Below are 19,573 nucleotides of genomic sequence, written 5' to 3'. Positions count from 1 at the left end.
AAGTCCAAATCTGCTAGAAGTGATTTCTATGAAACCTGGAGATACAATTTGAGAAAGAAGTCCAAAAATGATATCTTTCTTAAGAAATTGAAAAATAATTTAATTTTGTGTGTAATTCCTAAACATAGGGTTACTATAAAAGATTTATCATTACGTCTAACATGATGTCATGTCCTGAACTCTATCTAAATCCCTGAGGAGTCAGGGAGAAATAAAAGAATAATAACAATGGAAAAAAGTACTTTGTTAAAGAAAAGTAAAGCTTACAAAGAGTAGTATAACTAAAACAATATAACCAGACTTTAAGAAAGTCACTGGTGGAGAAGACACTGAACAAAAAGGCATAGACATTTTGCTGATAAATTAATCATTTGAGAGAATGAGGGCTACCCCCAAATTAGTGGCAAATCAGAGAGATCAGAGTTATTTTTGATATCCCAATAATGTCCAAGAACTTGGGAGACTAAACAAATGCAATCTGATGTTATGTTCTTATTTAGGGGAAAAAAGAAAATAAACAAATCTACCATGCATAAGGAGCAATAGTTCTTTGTTAAAATATATAAACTACCCACCCATGCCTCCAAACTAAAACAGAAAGCACCAACATGATCTGTATTTTGAAAGAGATCAAAGTAGGGATAAAGCTTGCAGCTCTAGGCAATTTTATGTGTGTGAGTTGACAGCAGTGGAAAATAAATTGCAGTGACTGGTCAACTGGAATGGCCAAGGCATTTCCTAGGATAAATGTTCAAAATCCCTTCAACTGTTAGTGACAATAAGACTATATATCATATAAAGCAAAATCTAATATAATATATATCATTCAAGTTTATCCCATTGATGAAAATGAAAGGAGTACTCTCAATAGATGAGGACAAAATAAAGGAGTTAGTGCTAATAAGTGATCAGGTGCTTGAAATATTCACAGTATTGTCTTTTATTTGGTAAACCTTATATGTAGAAATTGAGCCTGTCTGAAGAAATTTTAAAAAATGTAGCCGTCAGTTAGAATGATTTTGTAGTAATTCCTGTGAAGTGATGAGGCCCTGAATTAGAGTCATGGCAGGAGAAACAGAAGACAGGAATTTGAGAGCTGTTTCATAGGAAGACCAAAAAGAATTTTGCTTTTAATTGGATGATTTTAATGAAAAGCAAAAGATTTTAAAACCACATTTCAAGCCTTCATAACACTGACAAAAAATAGGAAAATTGGGAGAGGATCCATCATATCTCTTCATAACATAAAAGAGTTCTCAAACATGTGTAGTATAGAAATATTATAAAAACAAGGATTTTTTAAAAGTATAGTTAAAAACACATCTCCTTGTCTTTGTTCATGCTGGGGTTTTTGTTTGGTTTTGATTTTTGCTTTCCTTTTGATTCATTTCAGTCTCACTCTACCAAAATTCTACTTCTATTCCAAGCTAAATCCAATAATGATAGAGTCACAAATGACACTCTATAGCCTCTTTAACTGATTTGGTCTTTTTCCTACAATACCTGGCATATTGCTCTCAGAATATTATCTCCTCAAACGGAATGTGAAGTCTTTGAGGGAAGAAGATTTGTCTTTCAGCTCTGTACCTTCATTGCCCAACACAGTGCCTGGCCAAAGATAAACATTCAATGTATTAATTCATTTACTCTTTCACCATAGTAAACTAACAAGTTAAAAGATTACTACTTAGATAGGTAACACTTTGGGGCAAAACCTACCTAGTGATATGGAGTGTCTTAGTAAGAAGAGCTCCTTCTCCTGTCTTGATCAATAAAATTTAAAAAAACAATACCCAAGTATCATATCAAGGATACTATTCAGGAATCCTTGACATATTTTGGAAGAAATGTAAAACCAATAACCTGAGACTACAATCATTTATCATCAAGTAGCAGCTGTTGTTAGAATTGATATTGATCCTTGGTAAATTGCAACCAGAGTAACCTTGTTATATCATCACAAAATCTTCCCACTACATCATTTAGCTATGAGATGCTTCCTTAACATGTGTCCTTAGGTTTTTCTCTTCTATAATCAATCACAAAAGGAAAAAAAAGTTGTGTATAGAGGTAACCCAAAATGTTTTGGGGCATTTTTCAATTAAATATTTTCTAGAAGAAAATCTAATATGAATGCATAAAATAAATGATTATTTTGAAAAGTCATCCTATGAAAAGATAGTTAAAATTACAAGGAGCTCTTAAGTGATCTAGTTCAATCTTCTCAACATTGAAGTAAAGAAACTGAATCTGATTAAGTAATATGACCAAGGCTGAAGTGTCAAAGAGTTAGTTCTAAAACGTGAGATTCCTGACATCCAACTTAGTTTCTTTTATCCAATTATCATTAAGGAAATGAAAAGTGTTAGTTCCATAAGTTGTAAGAAGTTTAATAGCAACTTGAAATAAGGAACTTCCTTCCCGCAGCCTCTCTGTTATTTTAGGAATATGGCTCCCATGTGGGACTACTGAAAGCTAGACTTTATTAATTAATAGCTCTGCCTCTTATCATTTGTAAATTATCTAACCTCTCCATATATTAATTTCCTTAACTCTTAAAATGGGACATATATTATTACCTACCTCATAGAGCTTTGTGAAATTAAAGTGAAATAGTTAATTTAAAACACTTAGTATAGTACTTAGGTTATAGCAAGAACTCGTTTCAGCTGATATTACTATTACTATTTTTTTAAATTTCATAAAATAAATCAAGGTTTTGATTTACTAAATTGTAAAGACAAACCAATTGAAACTTTCATAGCTTCAAATGTCATTATTGAGAGTGACATCATTGTTTCTGCATTCTCATTTTGCTTGAATTTCTACTAGTTTAGGCATCATTAGGAAGCATACATAGCACAAGATCATAAATCCTACAGGGGAGGCCAAGTGTCTTATATTTCTCTTTCCATCTTCCTTCCTTCCTTCCTTCCTTCCTTATTTCCTTCCTTCCTTCTTCCCTCCCTCCCTCTCTTCCTTCCTTCCTTCCTTCCTTCCTTCCTTCCTTCCTTCCTTTCTTTCTTTCTTTCTTTCTTTCTTTCTTTCTTTCTTTCTTTCTTTCTTTCTTTCTTTTCTTTCTTTCTCCCTTTCTCTCTTTCCTATAGATTAGTAAAAATCTCAAAGATCATTACAATATATGTTAAAACCCTTGCTAAAATATCTTCATCAAAGTTATGAAATTCTTAACTGATGGCAAAGTAATAGAGGTATAAAATAAAGTATATAGAATTATATTTTCTGAGCAGTCAAATATTCAGCTTATATTCAATTATTTAGAAGCTGATCAAATTTGTGAAATACCAAACCCCTTTTTCTTTCTTCACCCTTCACTTTTCCTGCCTATACTTTGTCCAGTTTTTCAGTTCATTTATATACCCATCCTAGAAGAGAAAGGACAAAGAGGAGGAAAAATGCAAATCTGTAAATAGAGTTATTTCTTAGCAGATTGGAAAGAAGTGGAGAAAACTTTAAATTGTAATGATAGATCCATTGTGGATCACCCGCTCTACCAATGTGGAGCAGCTACAGAGGAAGACAGTTCCTCTGTCTTCCCCTGGCCTGGCTACTTCATGTGTTTGTTGATGTTTTCTGAAAGAGGTAGGACACTTAATCTTTAAAACTACTCACCACAAATGACTGAATGATCCTGCAACAATTGAATCATGTCCTCCTCTATAAAAATGCACTGAAGCTTTTACATTAAATTCAACTTTCTAATATCATTAAAGCTAAAATATCTTTAGCTGCATCAATGTATTAGCCATTCTTATTCATTGCTGTTGCGTTCAATATACAGCTCATTATACTAAACAAACATAAATCTGGGTAACTCAAAAGAAAGAGACAAAACGTATCCATATTAACAGAAAAATAATCCGTGCAGAAATTCCAAAATTCCAACTGAACACTTCACTTAGTTGAAAATGTAAGGCAGTATGCATTTAAATAAATATGTCAAGAGAAAAGAAAGGCAGCAGGGAACCTAAAACCTCTTGATAGACTGAATATACAAACAGACAATGGCTGGATCATATATGAAATCAGTAGCCTAATTCACACTTAACAGCAACCTGCCCAGAAAACCATAGCCAAAATAAACAGCCCAGGAATGCAGTTGACTTATAAATCGGACTTGCAGGAAGCCTGATTGTTACCTTTAGTAGCGATCCAGGAAGCTAAACAATAACTTCTGTTAACAATTGGCCCTAAATGACCAGGATTTGATTAATAACTAGCAGCTTCCCTAATTTTTGTCACTACTTTCAACTTAGAGCCAACCAGAGAAAGCCAAATATGTACACCTAACCCATAGGATGCTCTGCTTCTAGTTAGCCCTCTTTTAGATTCCCTATGCCAATAGCCTCCAATCAGGCCATTCCTGAAGCCTTCCTTTTTCTCCACTGTAAATGTTTCCCATTCCTCCATCTGCCCTTGAGTCTCTCCCAAAACACAAGTGACAGTGGTTGACTCCCTTGTTATAGTAAGCTCTGAATAAATAGCCCTGAATAAATAGCTCTGAATAAATAGATGGTCTATTTATTTCAACACGATCAAACACCCACTGTACATCCATCAATGGACAACATGCTTGGATATATTAGAAAGTCAACCATCACAATATTCTGTGAGGAATTTTTTCGTCCCCATTTTACAGATACAGAGAACTGAAGTTTGCAGAAGTTTAGATAGCTTCTCACATTTTCCTATTCTACATCATGTTACAGTAAGTGCTTTTGGTATATTATTTTGGTAAAGTTTTTGAGATAATATTAAAAGGATATCTAACAATAATAACAACAATAGATATAAATTAGATGAATGTTTTCTAGCATTACTTGCTTTTGTATCTGGCAACTTGCTGGATAAAAGTCCACATTGTATTTTTAGTTGACTCACTGCTTTAAGGTTATTTAGATTCACTTTAAGGGTGATTCTAAAAGAAGGGAATAAGTATTGATTTGCCTAGCATTTCAGATACTCTGCAATTTTTTAAGTTAATTGCCTAACAATCATATATGTACTATTGTGTTTATTTTACAAATGAAGAAGCAAAGTTGTAAAGATATTCAGAACTTTAAGACTTTCAGCTAGTGAGCAGGGGAGTCTATATATAAAAACTGAATTACTTTTTGGTTTCAAAGTCCAACAAACATGCTCAAAACTCCTTTGATTAAAATTCACTTTAAAATGTTCCCTTACCACATAAGTTGGTCACAGAACCTAAAATTGAAGTAACATTTTCTAACTATAAAATAATACAAATTAGCTTTATAGGAAAGAAGGAGGGAAAACAGCATTTGCACGTATTAGAAATTACCATACAAGTTACATAAAGCCAGACAGAAAAAATAGAAAAATATAGATGAATAATAAGGCTTTTTAATGCCTGAAAATAAAATGATATTTAAGAAAAATTCCTTTAACAAAGACCTGAAAAAGTAAAAGGAAATATACAGATAACATTGTTTAAATAATAACTGGAATAAGAAATCATGACTAAAGGCCAAATAATTCCTCATGCGGTTTCTACTTTCTTACTAATTCCCTTCAGTTAACTCAAACTTTCACTATGAATTCCTTGCACTGAGCATAAATTAAGATGAACAGAAAAGTTAGCATTTGAGAATCCTTATGAAAAGGAAAAGATTCAAGCCCTTGGCCTTTATAACATTTCATGTTAAGGAAGGAAACTATTTTCTTGAAATTTCCCTGTTTTAATAAAGGTAATGAATTTGTCACATAAAATTATAAATATTAAAGTCATGATTTGACCATTTTCCTAAGTGTACAGAGAAGAAAACGGTGCCTCTTTTACACACCTTAAAGGTGTTTTGCCTTGCCATAAACAAAACACTGGGGCTTCCCTGGTGGCGCAGTGGTTGAGAGTCCGCCTGCTGATGCAGGGGACATGGGTTTGTGCCCCGGTCCAGGAAGATCCCACATGTTGCGGAGCGGCTGGGCCCGTGAGCCATGGCCGCTGAGCCTGCGTGTCCGGAGCCTGTGCTCCGCAACGGGAGAGGCCACAACAGTGAGAGGCCCGCGTACCACAAAAAAAAAAAAAAAAAGAAAAAAAACATTGATGTTCAATATCAGTTGATATAATTTTTTAAATTTTTAGTTCTATCTCCCTATCTCCTCTCCACTGAGCTACAAGACAAATTTTTCATATGAATGAGAAATTACTTGAGGTCTCTATCTTTGCCTCTTTCTATACCAGACTTTCTAAATGGGGGAAGGTGGGCAAGAAGTATAGGGCAGGTTGGGAGATGCATTTTACAAGAAAAAACCTAGGGAGTTTCCCAAACATCATGTATCTCAGAGGTTGAGGTTGATGCCAAGAAAAACAACCATATTGAAAATAACATGTTCTAATCACTGTGAAGCAATAGTATGTGTAGTACAGGCAGACTGATCCGGCTCTTCCATTGGCCGTGTGAGTCACCTTTGGCCATTCAAGTCACTTAACTTTGTGAAAAGTTTCTTCATTTGTAAAATGGAAATAATGATAATAGAACCTCATGGGATTGTTGTAAGTATTAAGAGACAATATATATGTGTTGACACATAGTAAACACTAGGTTTATCATTGCTGTTAGTTTGAAACAAAGCAAATTACTTTGTTTTAGAGAATGAGCAGCAAATTGAAAGTTTTCTTATGCCGATGGTCAAGACAAAGAGGATGCTGTTTGTTCCATGAGCTACGACAATGTTCTTAGAGGGAGGAAGAGACCAAGAGAAAAGAATTGCTTTCTAGAAAAAAATTAAGCATCACGTTTATGTCTTTTCAATTGAAGAAATTGATTACAGGCTTCTCTATGCTCCATAATGGCTAATGAATACTTGATTATAACACTATCATGCTACACTCTGTCTTTGTATCTGCGTGTGAGTCTTTTGTTAAACTTGGTACGTCTTGAAAGTAGTAGTTATGTCAAAATATTTGAATCTCATGTCTAATAATGGCTTACATGCAGAGGTACTCAATACATGTTGAATGTTTATGGTTTCCTTTGCTGTGCAAAAGGTTTTAAGTTTAATTAGGTCTCATTTGTTTACTTTTATTTTCATTATTCTAGGAGGTGGGTCAAAAAAGATCTTGCTGGGGTTTATGTCAAAGAGTGTTTTTCCTACGTTTTCCTCTAAGAGTTTTATAGTGTCTGGCCTTACATTTAGGTCTTTAATCCATTTGGAGATTATTTTTGTGTATGGTGTTAGGTAGTGCTCTAATTTCATTCTTTTACATGTACCTGTCCAGTTTTCCCAGCACCACTTATTGAAGAGGCTGGGAATAAGTGAAACAACTTATTGTTACAAATGAAACAACGGACAAAGGATTAATCTCCAAAATATACAAACAGCTCATGAAGCTCAATATTAAAAAAACAAACAATTCAATTAAAAAATGGTCAGAAGACCTAAATAGACATTTCACCAAAGAAGACATATACATGGCCAAGAGGCACATGAAAAGATGCTCAACATCACTAGTCATTAGAGAAATGCAAATCAAAACTACAATGAGGTATCACCTCACACTGGTCAGAATGGCCATTACCAAAAAATCTAGAAACAATAAATGCTGGAAAAGGTGTGGTGAAAAAGGAACCCTCCTGCACTGTTGGTGGGAATGTAAATTGATACAACCACTATGGAGAACAGTATGGAGGTTCCTTAAAAAACTAAAAATAGAACTACCATATGACCCAGCAATCCCACTACTGGGCATATAGCCTGAGAAAACCATAATTCAAAAAGAGACATGCACCCCAATGTTCACTGAAGCACTATTTACATTAGCCAGGACATGGAACCAACCTAAATGTCCATCGACAGATGATGAATGGATAAAGAAGATGTGGCACATATATACAATGGAATATTACTCAGCCATTAAAAGAAACGAAATTGAGTTATTTGTAGTGAGATGGATGGACCTAGAGTCTGTCATACAGAGTGAAGTAAGTCAGAAAGAGAAAAACAAATACCATATGCTAACACATATATAAAATCTAAAATATCTAAAAAAATCTAAATCTAAAATCTAAAAAATCTAAAAATCTAAAAAAATCTAAAAAATCTAAAAAAAAAAAAAAAAGTGGTACTGATGAACCTAGTTGCAGGGCAGGAATAAAGACATAGACATAGAATGTGGACTTGAGGACGTGGTAGGGGAGGGCAAAGCTAGGGCAAAGTGAGAGTAGTATCAACACATATACACTACCAAATATAAAATAGTTACCTAGTGGGAAGCAGCCCCATAGCACAGGGAGATCAGCTTGGTGCTTTGCGATGACCTAGAGAGGTTTGATAGGGAGGGTGGGAGGGAGGCTCAAGAGGGAGGGGATATGTGGATATATGTATGCATATGGCTGATTCACTTTGCTGTACAACAGATATTAACACGGTATTGTGAAGCAATTATATTCCAATAAGGATCTATTTAAAAAAAAAAGGAAAGGCCTGGAATATGTTTGGCACTTAATAAATGCTGACTCTATCAAAAAGTAAATAAATAAATAAATAAATGTTGAATGAATGATGAATGAATTTTCAAAAATAAACACGTGAATGAATACATGGATTGACAGTTTTCAGAGAAAGAATGGTATTCATATAGAGTGGGCTTAATATTTAAAATGAAATGGAAACTCCTTTCAGAAGCTTCTTTCAAAAGTTAAATCTGCATCTTAGAAATGATTCAGAAGCCCTCCCAATATGATTGATTTAGTCCAAAGGATTGCACACTGTTCTGTTACTACTTCAACTTGACAGAAGATTTTTAATGTCTCCTAAATGAGTAATAAAGAGTTGTACTTGTATTGTCTCTTGACTAATAAGTCATATCATTTTATTGAGAAAAACATGGAGAGCCTATCTTGGGAAGAATTTTCATTTATATACAAACACATATAGATTTATTAGTTTGAATTGGTTGTAGATTTTCAAAAATTAAGGTTTTTTTTTTTAACTGACTTAAGATGAAGAAAAGTTTCTCCTTTTGAAATCTTGAAGATATTTCAGAGTGCATGTTGTATTGCGCATGCTTACCTTCCAAAATTAACTATATATGGCAAGCTTGGCATATCTTTTGTTGGTATAACTTGCTTTTAATTTAGGAATCACACTTATTTGAGCTACATAATTTATTTGGTAATTTTAGTACTTACAATGTATTTCCATGACTTTGTTTCTCAGAAATAATATGAGAGGTAGTATATAATTACTTCTTACCCTATTTGAGTCGATTCTTGCTCTGGAAGTATAGATAGGAGGTGGGATGTTGAAAGCCTGAGGGACCAGATATTCCTCAGCATCCATCATATCTTCTAAATCCTCTTCATCCAAGAGATTCTGAAAGAACTTGCTGTCGTTTGGACTGGGAAGCTTCATACGATCATCACCCTGAAAAATTTTCCATCAGATATACACACAGAAATGATTCTTTCCTTCATTTTAAATATGTGAACTTTGTAGCAAATTTATGTAATATCAAAATGGTTGCAAATTCATGCACTCATTAAACAAAATAATTATTTAGCACAAATACCAGCCATATAGAAGCCTATAACATACTTAGATATGACACGGTAAGATAAAAACATTTAATACAAGAAGAATGTGATAAATGCCATTAGAGATAAATAAAGCAGAATGCTATGGCTATTTTGAGAGAGGCATAAACCATTTCAGATCTGAGAATAATGGTGGGTTTCATTGTCAAGATGGCGTTTGAGCTGTGACTTTAAGAGTATATAATAAAGAAAGAGCAATTGACTTATCAATCTTTATTATACTTGGTTGGTTTGATAGTGTAGAGCTATCATGATACATTGAATCCATGGTTTGCTCTATAGCATAATATTGTTAAAGTGATAACATTCAAAATCACAGCACTGGTGGCAAATAACATAAAGGGGGTGGGAGAAACACCAAAACAATAGTTACACTCCTACCTCATCTATTTCTTAAGTAGAATTTTAAAATTTGTTTTGTGATATTTTTGTAAACTTTTTAAAATTAATTAGGGAAAAAGTTAGCTAGAAATCATTATTTGCTAAAATCTGACTTTTATCTTCATGTCAGACTATTGATATGAAGATAAACACTACCTTGTTTTATTGAGGAATCTTAACTCAGTGTTATCCAAGGTCCACTTGTTTATGGTTTAGGTAGAATAATCATAAAGAAATATATTACAACTTTTAAATTATTAAATCCATTTTTTCTAGTGTTACATATAAAATGTTCTTTTGGTCTATTATTTTATTTTTGTACATTAATTCATCTGAATCTGAGTTATTACTTGAATATTGCATACCTCCCAAAAGAAAAAAAAACATATTTTAAAATATTTTTCTAGGAAATTAAATGTCAATTTATTGAAACTTTTAGTTCACTGCCTTCAAACATGGACACGATTAAAACAAAAATCCATCTTCCTTTTATTCCAAGAAGAGACGATTATAACAATGAACATGACTAGCAGAGTACTACAAGGCTTGTCTGAGGATAAAGGCCTTTTTATGTACATGAATAATCTTAATTATCTGGCAGTTCAACAGTAGAGGCACTTGAGTACTAAGGGAAGATGCTTAGAAGTGGTTCTGACATCAAGTAAAAGTCATTTCACACGGTATTTTGCTTAGCTAATTAATTAATTTGTGAATGATGACATCCATAGTTCCAAAGTCCAGATATTACTACTGTTTTGTAGTGGGTTTGTCATTGGGATATTCTCAAAAATCTAAGTCAAATGTACAAACCTGAATAACTAGGTATCTTTGAGGGTCTCGAGCCATCCTCGAAAATTCAGCAGCCAGTTCCTTAAATTTAGGTCTACTGTCAGCATCAATCATCCAACCTAGAAATTCACATGCAATAAAAGAGTCACTATATCCATAATTTTATGAAAATAAAGACTAAGTTTGAAACATATCATTTAAATAAAAATGATCTGACAAAGAAAGCTAATGAAAGAAACAATCCAATAGGTGAGATTCTATCGCAATCAGTTTGCTGACATTCATAACTAAATATAACATATTATAGAACAATACAAGCTTTTTATTTTGTTGATATAATTTAAAATTAATTTTTCATCATAGAAAATATAACCTAGGCTAACCATGGGGATTTACAGAATCTCAGATCTTTTTTCTGTAGGTGTGAAGAGAATTTAAAAATAAAAAAAATATTTTTCTTTGATGGGTATAGAAAAGGTGATTGGAATATAATTTATCATTTTATATCAGGAGTGACATGGAGTAAAAACTTTGGTTGCAATGCTGTATACTGGCAAAAAGGTGAAAAAAGGAATTGAAAGCAACTTTCTTATGCTACTTTTTTCCTGGTGGGAAAAAAATTAATGCAAAGTGATTGGTAATGTTTGTTCAGAAATAGTCATTAGCTTATCTTAGTACTAGCCTTTCCAGCATAAAATACTATCAGCAATTTACCAAGTTATGTATTAAGAGCCTTAACTCCCCAGGCTCTGTTTAACTGATGAAATGACAAGAATAAAGGTACCAAGCTTTCCTTGATTTTATTGCCAAATGACCCTTTTCTTAGATATTAAAACTCCTAAAAGTGAGGTAAAAGTCACTATTAGGCAACATGTTTTCCTGATTTTTTATTATTCATCAGAGTATCTAAATGAAGTATATAAATCATCTCATGCTAGTTATGGGATCAAATTATGTAATACATGTATGTTTTTAAACTTTCTTCCATAGCTGACTACCGAAAAATGTTTAACCCAATAAAGCTATAAAACTTGTTTCCCCTTTTCTGCAAGTTCACTTTTTATTCTTGTTACGGGAAGTGTTTGGGTGTCATTTTATGTATCATTAAAATTATTTGATTTTTTTCTCTCCTAACAAAGCTCAAATGCTCTATATTTTATATGTAACCACTAAAAAAAAAATGCTGTTGATACCAAGATGTTAATGAGAAAATCAATGTTTCTGGAACTCTATTGGAACCAGAAAAGGTTAAATTCTCAGTGAGGTATCAGTTTCTTTCCAACTAAATATTGAGTAAACAGAACTACACTTAGAGAAAAGGGCATGCTGACCTGAAGTGAAAAGCACATTTTTTATTTCTTCCCTCACTGTCAGAATGTATCACACATGTCATGAGTATAAATCTGAGTAGACCTGTCCAAAGTCTCTTATTAATAAGATGCTTATTCACCTTCACCAGTTTGTTTCTTTGCTAACCCTGTGTAAATCAAAAGGGGAAAACCTCTCATTACACAAGAAAGATTGCTGAATGCTAATCTCATTTAAATTAAGTCAGAAACTCCAGAGACTTCCCTAATTCTATTTAAATTAAGAGTCTAGGCTTCCAAAATACATTTATAACACATATGTGTCTGGGGCATAGAAGGGAGAAAGAAAAGTAAGATAGTTAGATGTAAACAAATGATCAAATTGAAAGAAAGTAAACATTCATAATCTTTGTAGTTCAATGTAGATTCATGTCTTTCCACTTCCCATTTTGCCTTGCTAATTTTCTGTTGACTGAAACTGGTAAATCTATTTCCATTTAATTCATTTTTTTAAACTATTAGTTTCAAGCTTTTTTCTTTATGTGCAGATCATTTATTTAGTCTGCTTTTTTCCTTTAAAGAGTATTAACATTACTGTGATTAATTACATCTCTTTATGAGAAACAGTTTCATTGTCATGGAAATGATAAGAATCAAAGTGAAATAAATAAGAAGTGTAAGAAACATACAATGTTGACTTCATAGCATGAAAGCATGATATTGCTTCATATTAACAAGAATCACAACAAACACGGGTTTACATGCTCCTTTTCACAATTATCTGTAAACTTTTATATTTTTCAATATACAGAAAAATTGTGCAGGTTGATTAATTACTAAGAATGATGATGAGGATGATAACATAATTTTGCAATCTTACATTTGACCATGACCATATAAACATCAATAGTGCAGATGGGAGGCTGGGGCAAACGTTCTCCTTTCTCTAACAAATCGGGGATTTCTCTGGTTGGAATTCCATCATAGGGTTTTCCTCCAAAGGTCATCAGTTCCCATATAGTGACTCCTAAAAGGGAGATCAAATTCTTACATAAGGATGTTAACAATATACTTTGAAGAAACCAGCAATATGCCTGTGGCAAAAGAATGCTTCTTAGAGGGCAATTAGAAATAGTCTAAAGAAAGGCTCTTCAGATTCCTATGTCCACATGAGAAGCCCAATGACAAAATCTTTGTGGGAAATTTGATTTTCTTATCATTGTCTTGAAATTTTTAATGGGTAGCACAGACAATTTCAGAGTGGACAGAATCTGTTCCCCATTTCTACTTATAAGTAATGCTAATGATTGTTGACCCAATTTGTTTCACCACATTAGAGCCTATAAAACAATTTATTTACTATACACATGTGTACTCAGTACCAAATAAATATGATTAGGTAAAATCTGATACTGACTAATTTTGAGATTAGCATCTTTACTATTAGAAGCCCAAAAGGCCAAACTGGGGTTCCAGAATGATTACTTATGTTATAATAAATAATTGTGCTTTTCTTTTTAACTAACACAAGGAGAACAAGTGGAATAAAAGAGATTCATTTCTTTAACACATATGAGAGACTGACTGAAGAATGATCCATATGTAAGATAAAATACATGTAAAGTGAGCTTTCCAAAATTGAAGTGAATCAATAATAGTGTATTCCTTAGACAATAAGAACGGTTTCTTGAATCACTAGAACACTGATTTCCTCAGTAAAAGCAAATACTCTAAATACTAGCATGTAAGTAGCCACCTTTGACAAGAATAATGACTCTGATCTGAGCAATAACATACACAATACAGATCTCTTCTTTATAATCTAATAATTATATAATTTAAAAGTTATAGTTTTCTTAAGGATAAAGGTTGTTAGTTCAGAAATAGCTATGTGGGCACAATAGTATTAGCAAGTGAATTTTGATTGATGCATATACAAGTATCTTTTATATAAAATCTAATTATGGCTATGTTTTCTTTTCCACTGCCATCTGTAATGAATTATTTATTCAAACTGAAGTAATTTTTAGCTCATAAGAGTTATCATTGACATAATAAAAATGCAAAGCTTAAACTATAAAAGTATATGTAAACTTCAAATTATTCTTCATAATAGTATCGTTAATGATTATCTGATTTTTTTAGTTAATATTTACATCTTATGATTCTTAGGTATAATATAAACGTGTAACTAGTGACACAATTTCACTGTTTGATCTTTATAAAACCCTACTTGATGTTGCATACTACAGAATGATTCATAGAACTGATGATTAAAACTCAGTGTCCATGAGGCAGGCTGGAACAAGTTAAGAAGTAGATTACTGTCTATTTATGTTCAGTCAGTCATATTTATAGAATATGTATTTAATGAGAACATTTTATTAACTCATGTTTGCAGTTATAAAAGAATAGATGCTCTCACATCTCTATCAGAACTTCTAATATAAGCAAGATACAAAGCAACTACAAATTAATAGAAAATACAATAAATAGAAATACATATATACAAAAACTGAAGCAGAAAAATCAAACCCCCCACTTCTGCCAATAATATTCCAATTATATCTTTGCAGAGGTGATGATAAGTAGAGTCAAACAGAGATGGCTTCATATAGAAGAACAATCTCAAGAAAGCTAAATTAGAAACATCTTCAAAACTTACAATTCTATCATTTGAAGATATAAACCATATTCAATGCGTATTTATTTTTATAAAAATAAAGATGCACCCAGTGGCAATGTTCCACAAAGATTCACTGTAAACAAGATTATATATCTTTCTCTGCCTTTTATGCCTTTGCAACCAACTATGATATATCATAAAAATCTTAAAATGCCTTATGGATATGGGTTGATTAACTGGGCTATGTTTCAAAACAGAGTTCACTCTATCATTCTGTCTATCTATCATCTATTTATCTATCTATCTATCCATCTATCTATCTATCTATTTTTACTGAACTGCTTCTGAGATGTTGCAATTCAACATGAACATTATAGCCTTAAAACAGGATTTTCTCTAAAAGATAAATTTTACTATTAAAAATGTGATTGCCGTGCCAACGTTTACTTTAATGTGTATATATAGTTACTTATTCTAGAGGTCATTTAAAATTTTCAGATTGTCATGTTTAGTTCAGGGAAATATAAGTAGGAAAAAAAAGGGAAAGAAAAGAAAAAGATATATATGATATTATTTAAATCTATCTTATAAAATATGTAAATCTATCTATATCATATAATATATAAGCTAATCTATACCATATAATATATAAATGATTATGTACATGCTAATGTATATCATATTCTATAAACATCTATCTCATATTTATAATGTATATGATATATATAATAAAAATAATAATATATATGATATATTTGTTTTTTATTTAGTCCTGACAGTTGAACTATGCTTTGTCAAGTATTCCTCTATACGTGCCTAAATCTCAAACACACAACACTCTACTGCTAAACTGAGCAGAATACATGAGGCCTTTGTGGAAATTTTAACACCTCCTATGGTTTACATGTGTGGAAGGAAAAACTATCCTATAGAAATGTCTTATTATTTTAAAGATAATTTATACTGTTCTAGATAAGAAGTATAAGTTCTTTAGTGACTTAATGATTTAATTTTCTTTCTAAAAAAAAAGTAAATAAACTAAACTTAAATTTGAGCAAAATAAATCGTATCATGCTTTCAAGTCTCACCACCACCATATTATTTAAAGAAGCATAGTGCTTTTTATTTGTAAGAGTGCTAGTTTTATATGGTATATTTAAACTTAGAAAAGGTGTTGATTTATTCTTACTAATACTTAGATGGACATAAGTTGTAAATAGCCAGACAGAGGCTAAGAAGCTCATCTCAAAAACTGAGTTAAATGCAATTAAATAAATTTTCTAAATTTTCAAATCTCTATTTCCAGTTCATATTATAATTCTCTAATATATCTGTTTACTCCAAAAGTAGTTTGTAAATTAAAATTAAAGCTGTAATTAGAAATCATCTCTCTTACCTCTCCCCTCACATTTACTACTCTCATCCTACTGATTTCAATAACTGTTCTTTGTTCTAACAATAATTCCTATTTTTTTTTTACTATAGAACATAGATTCCCATAAGAAAAAAAATTTTTTTAAACATTCATTGCATTTAGAGTTATGTTTTTTTGTTTGCTTGTTTGTTTTGCGGTATGTGCGCCTCTCACTGTTGTGGCCTCTCCCGTTGCGGAGCACAGGCTCCAGACGCGCAGGCTCAGTGGCCATGGCTCACGGGCCTAGCAGCTCCGCAGCATGTGGGATCTTCCTGGACCAGGGATTGAACCAGTGTCCCCTGCATCGGCAGGTGGACTCTCAACCACTGCGCCACCCTAGCCCTAGAGTTATGTTTTAAAAGAGTTGTTGAAATGAAGGCCATGAGATTCTATGAAAATGTCCCTAATCTAAAACTGCTGGGTTTTTTTTTTGTTTTGTTTTTTGTCAAAGTGATCAGACAAGTTGCTACCAAAATAAAAGGTTATGGTAGACAACTCAACCAAGACATTAATGTATTACATTTTAGAGACCCAAGAAACATAATATGCTTATTTTTGTTTTAAAAGCCTTATGTCACAAGGAAGAATTATTTACCATAGCTCCAAACGTCACTCTGATGGGTGAATTTCCTATAGTGTATACACTCCAAAGCCATCCATTTAATTGGCATCTATAGAGAAGTAAGAAATGAAAGGTTTATAGTCATATAAAAAGTCATTTCTATATTTCCTCAATATGAGTCTCAATTGTATTTTTTGATTGTATGCCTAGAAAATAGAAATAGAAATTGTTATTTTCAATACAGGGAACAAATGAAATGAAATTTAAGCTTCAAATGAATTAACATGAAGATATATTTATTTTTTAAAGTTTCATAAACAATGAAAAGTAAAATAATAAGTATCACTTTCTATAGTGTTTTTTTTTTTTTTTTTTTTTTTTTTTTTTTTTGCGGTATGCGGGCCTCTCACTGTTGCGGCCTCTCGCGTTGCAGAGCACAGGCTCCGGACGCGCAGGCTCAGCGGCCATGGCTCACAGGCCCAGCCACTCCGCGGCAGGTAGGATCTTCCCGGACCGGGGCACGAACCCGCGTCCCCTGCATGGGCAGGCAGACTCTCAACCACTGCGTCACCAGGGAAGCCCCACTTTCTATAGTTTTAATTAACATTCAGTAATTAAGTAACTATTTAACATTACGACTTACAATATCAATTCTAAACATCTAATACATGTACTTCTAAAAATGTGGTCATATTATGTTTTTTCCCCCAAAATGAGATTCTCTACATTTTCAGTAAATGCTTTTTCACCCTCAGACAAATTTCCAGCCACTGGTAAAAAGGACTCTTTCTACACTTGGCCCCTCCCTTCTCTCAGATAATTTGGTCACTACAACACCTAAAATAATGAATTCCAAAGTTAGCCTTGCTTTGTTCCCCAGCCACAAATGATCTTCCTTGTCTTGGTTAGCCAGTATTGAAAATATGTACCATTTTCATAATAGGAATTATATAAAAGGATATGAGAAGATCAGTACAAATCCATCATCTCTGCAAGAAAAGCAACTCAACTCACCCTGCTGCTGATGGTTTAGCAGAACGATTTTCAACTAAGAAGGGTAGCATTATATAGCTGGGAATATAATTAGATTCTATGGAATAAAGATAAACATTTCTACTTAGCAGCTGAAACATTAAAACTACATAGGCCTTTGAAATCATGAGGTTGGCTGCTCACCAAGGTGACACCAAGGTAACTCTGTGACAGAATCACGGTATTCAGTGAAAGGGAACAGAAGACACATTGAAAGTAATTTCCCTACGGGCAAGGAGTTAGCACACTTTATGGACTGCGGACACTGTTAAAGAAGTAAGTTTAAATCACAGGTGGCTCAGTAAAGACTTAATTGTTACTAGACATTTAAAGCTCTAATGATTCTTGCTTTAGACAAATCTTACAGCTGTATGTTCTTAAGACAAGTGAAGTCATGTGATTTATAGACTTCTACTTCTGCGCAATCCTGTAGTGAATTTCAAAGCCATGGTCTCAAACTGCTGCAATTTGTAGTAAACAAGCAAAATAGGCTAATAAAATCAAGGAAAAGCTATAGAATACTACAAAACCGAAGTTTTTTAAAAAATAAATTTTGTGTTCTTTTGTTTTGTGATAAGACTTGAATATATATGTAGTTATATAAGAGTTTAATATAAAAATCAACGTGAAACATTTGGAACACTATCATTGAAAAATATTCATAATGTGTATTTGGATGGCCCTTGATGAATAAGGCACATAATAAATATATTGATACGATATATGAATTAATTTTCTTTTTGTTAGCATAAGCTTATAGGTCACTACAGGTTAAGGCTGCATTTGCTTGTTTCATTTGGCCTCTCCTGATTGAAATTTCTCCAGACCAAGCTAGAAGGACCTCTACATGAAGAGGAGATATCCTCAACGGTTACCAAAAACAGCAAGTTAACAGCTGGTTAATGAAGAAAGACAAGAGCTGGAACTAAGGCATGGATTGAGACCACATGGTGGGTGAGGGAGGCAGGACCACAGTTGTCAGGCAGGGCCTGAGGATGGAGAGTCAGAAAAGTTAGAAGAGGCAGTGGCACTGCACAGATCCCTGGGATATAGCAGCTTACATTCTAGTGGAGGGAGTCAGATAATAAATAAATTGGTGGGGGACCTTCAAGATGGCAGAGGAGTAAGACATGGAGATCACCTTCCTCCCCACAAATACATCAGAAATACAACTACATATGGAACAAGTCCTACAGAACACCTACTGAACGCTGAAAGAAGATCTCAGACTTCCCAAAAGGCAAGAAACTCCTCACGTACCTGGGTAGGGCAAAAGAAAAAAGAAAAAACAGAGACAAAAGAATAGGGATGGGACCTGTACCTCGGGGAGGGAGCTATGAAGGAGGAAAAGTTTCCACACACTAGGCAGCCCCTTCACTGGCAGAGACAGGGGTTGGTGGGGGGAAGCTTCAGAGCCACAGAGGAGAGCGCAGCAACAGGAGTGCAGAGGGCAAAGCAGAGAGATTCCTGCACACAGGATCAGTGCTGACCAGCACATCAGTGCTGGTGACAGCCCGAGAGGCTTATCTGCTCACCCGCTGGGGCGGGTGAGGGCTGGGAGCTGAGGCATGGGCTTCGGAGGTCAGATCCCTGGGAGAGGACTGGGGTTGGCTGCATGAACACAGCCTGAAGGGGGCTAGTGCACCACAGCTAGCCAGGAAAAAAGTCTGGAACTGCCTAAGAGGCAAGAGACCATTGTTTCGGGGTGCACGAGGAGAGGGAATTCAGAGCACCGCCTAAACAAGCTCCAGAGAGGGGCATGAACCGCGGTTATCAGTTCAGACACCAGAGACGGGCATGAGATGCTCGGGCTGCTGGTGCAGCCACCAAGGAGCCTGTGTGTGCAAGCACAGGTCACTATCCACACCTCCCCTCCCAGGAGCCTGT

General features: G+C 33.8%; 1 protein-coding gene across 1 annotated transcript in view; it reads right to left on the bottom strand.

Moving 5' to 3' along the window:
• ERBB4 (erb-b2 receptor tyrosine kinase 4) overlaps positions 1-19,573 on the bottom strand; it is a 1,112,005-nt gene that overhangs the window by 27,511 nt on the left and 1,064,921 nt on the right. The window contains exons 22-25 of the mRNA XM_030852949.2: positions 16,688-16,763; positions 12,933-13,079; positions 10,767-10,864; positions 9,235-9,405 (exon numbers count right to left, since the gene is read on the bottom strand). Of these exons, the coding sequence (XP_030708809.1) occupies positions 9,235-9,405; positions 10,767-10,864; positions 12,933-13,079; positions 16,688-16,763 (492 nt within the window). The remainder of the gene's footprint in view (positions 1-9,234; positions 9,406-10,766; positions 10,865-12,932; positions 13,080-16,687; positions 16,764-19,573) is intronic.

Source organism: Globicephala melas, chromosome 7, assembly GCF_963455315.2.
Source record: "Globicephala melas chromosome 7, mGloMel1.2, whole genome shotgun sequence".
NCBI lineage: Eukaryota > Metazoa > Chordata > Mammalia > Artiodactyla > Delphinidae > Globicephala > Globicephala melas.
This window is presented reverse-complemented; position numbering and strand designations above follow the sequence as displayed.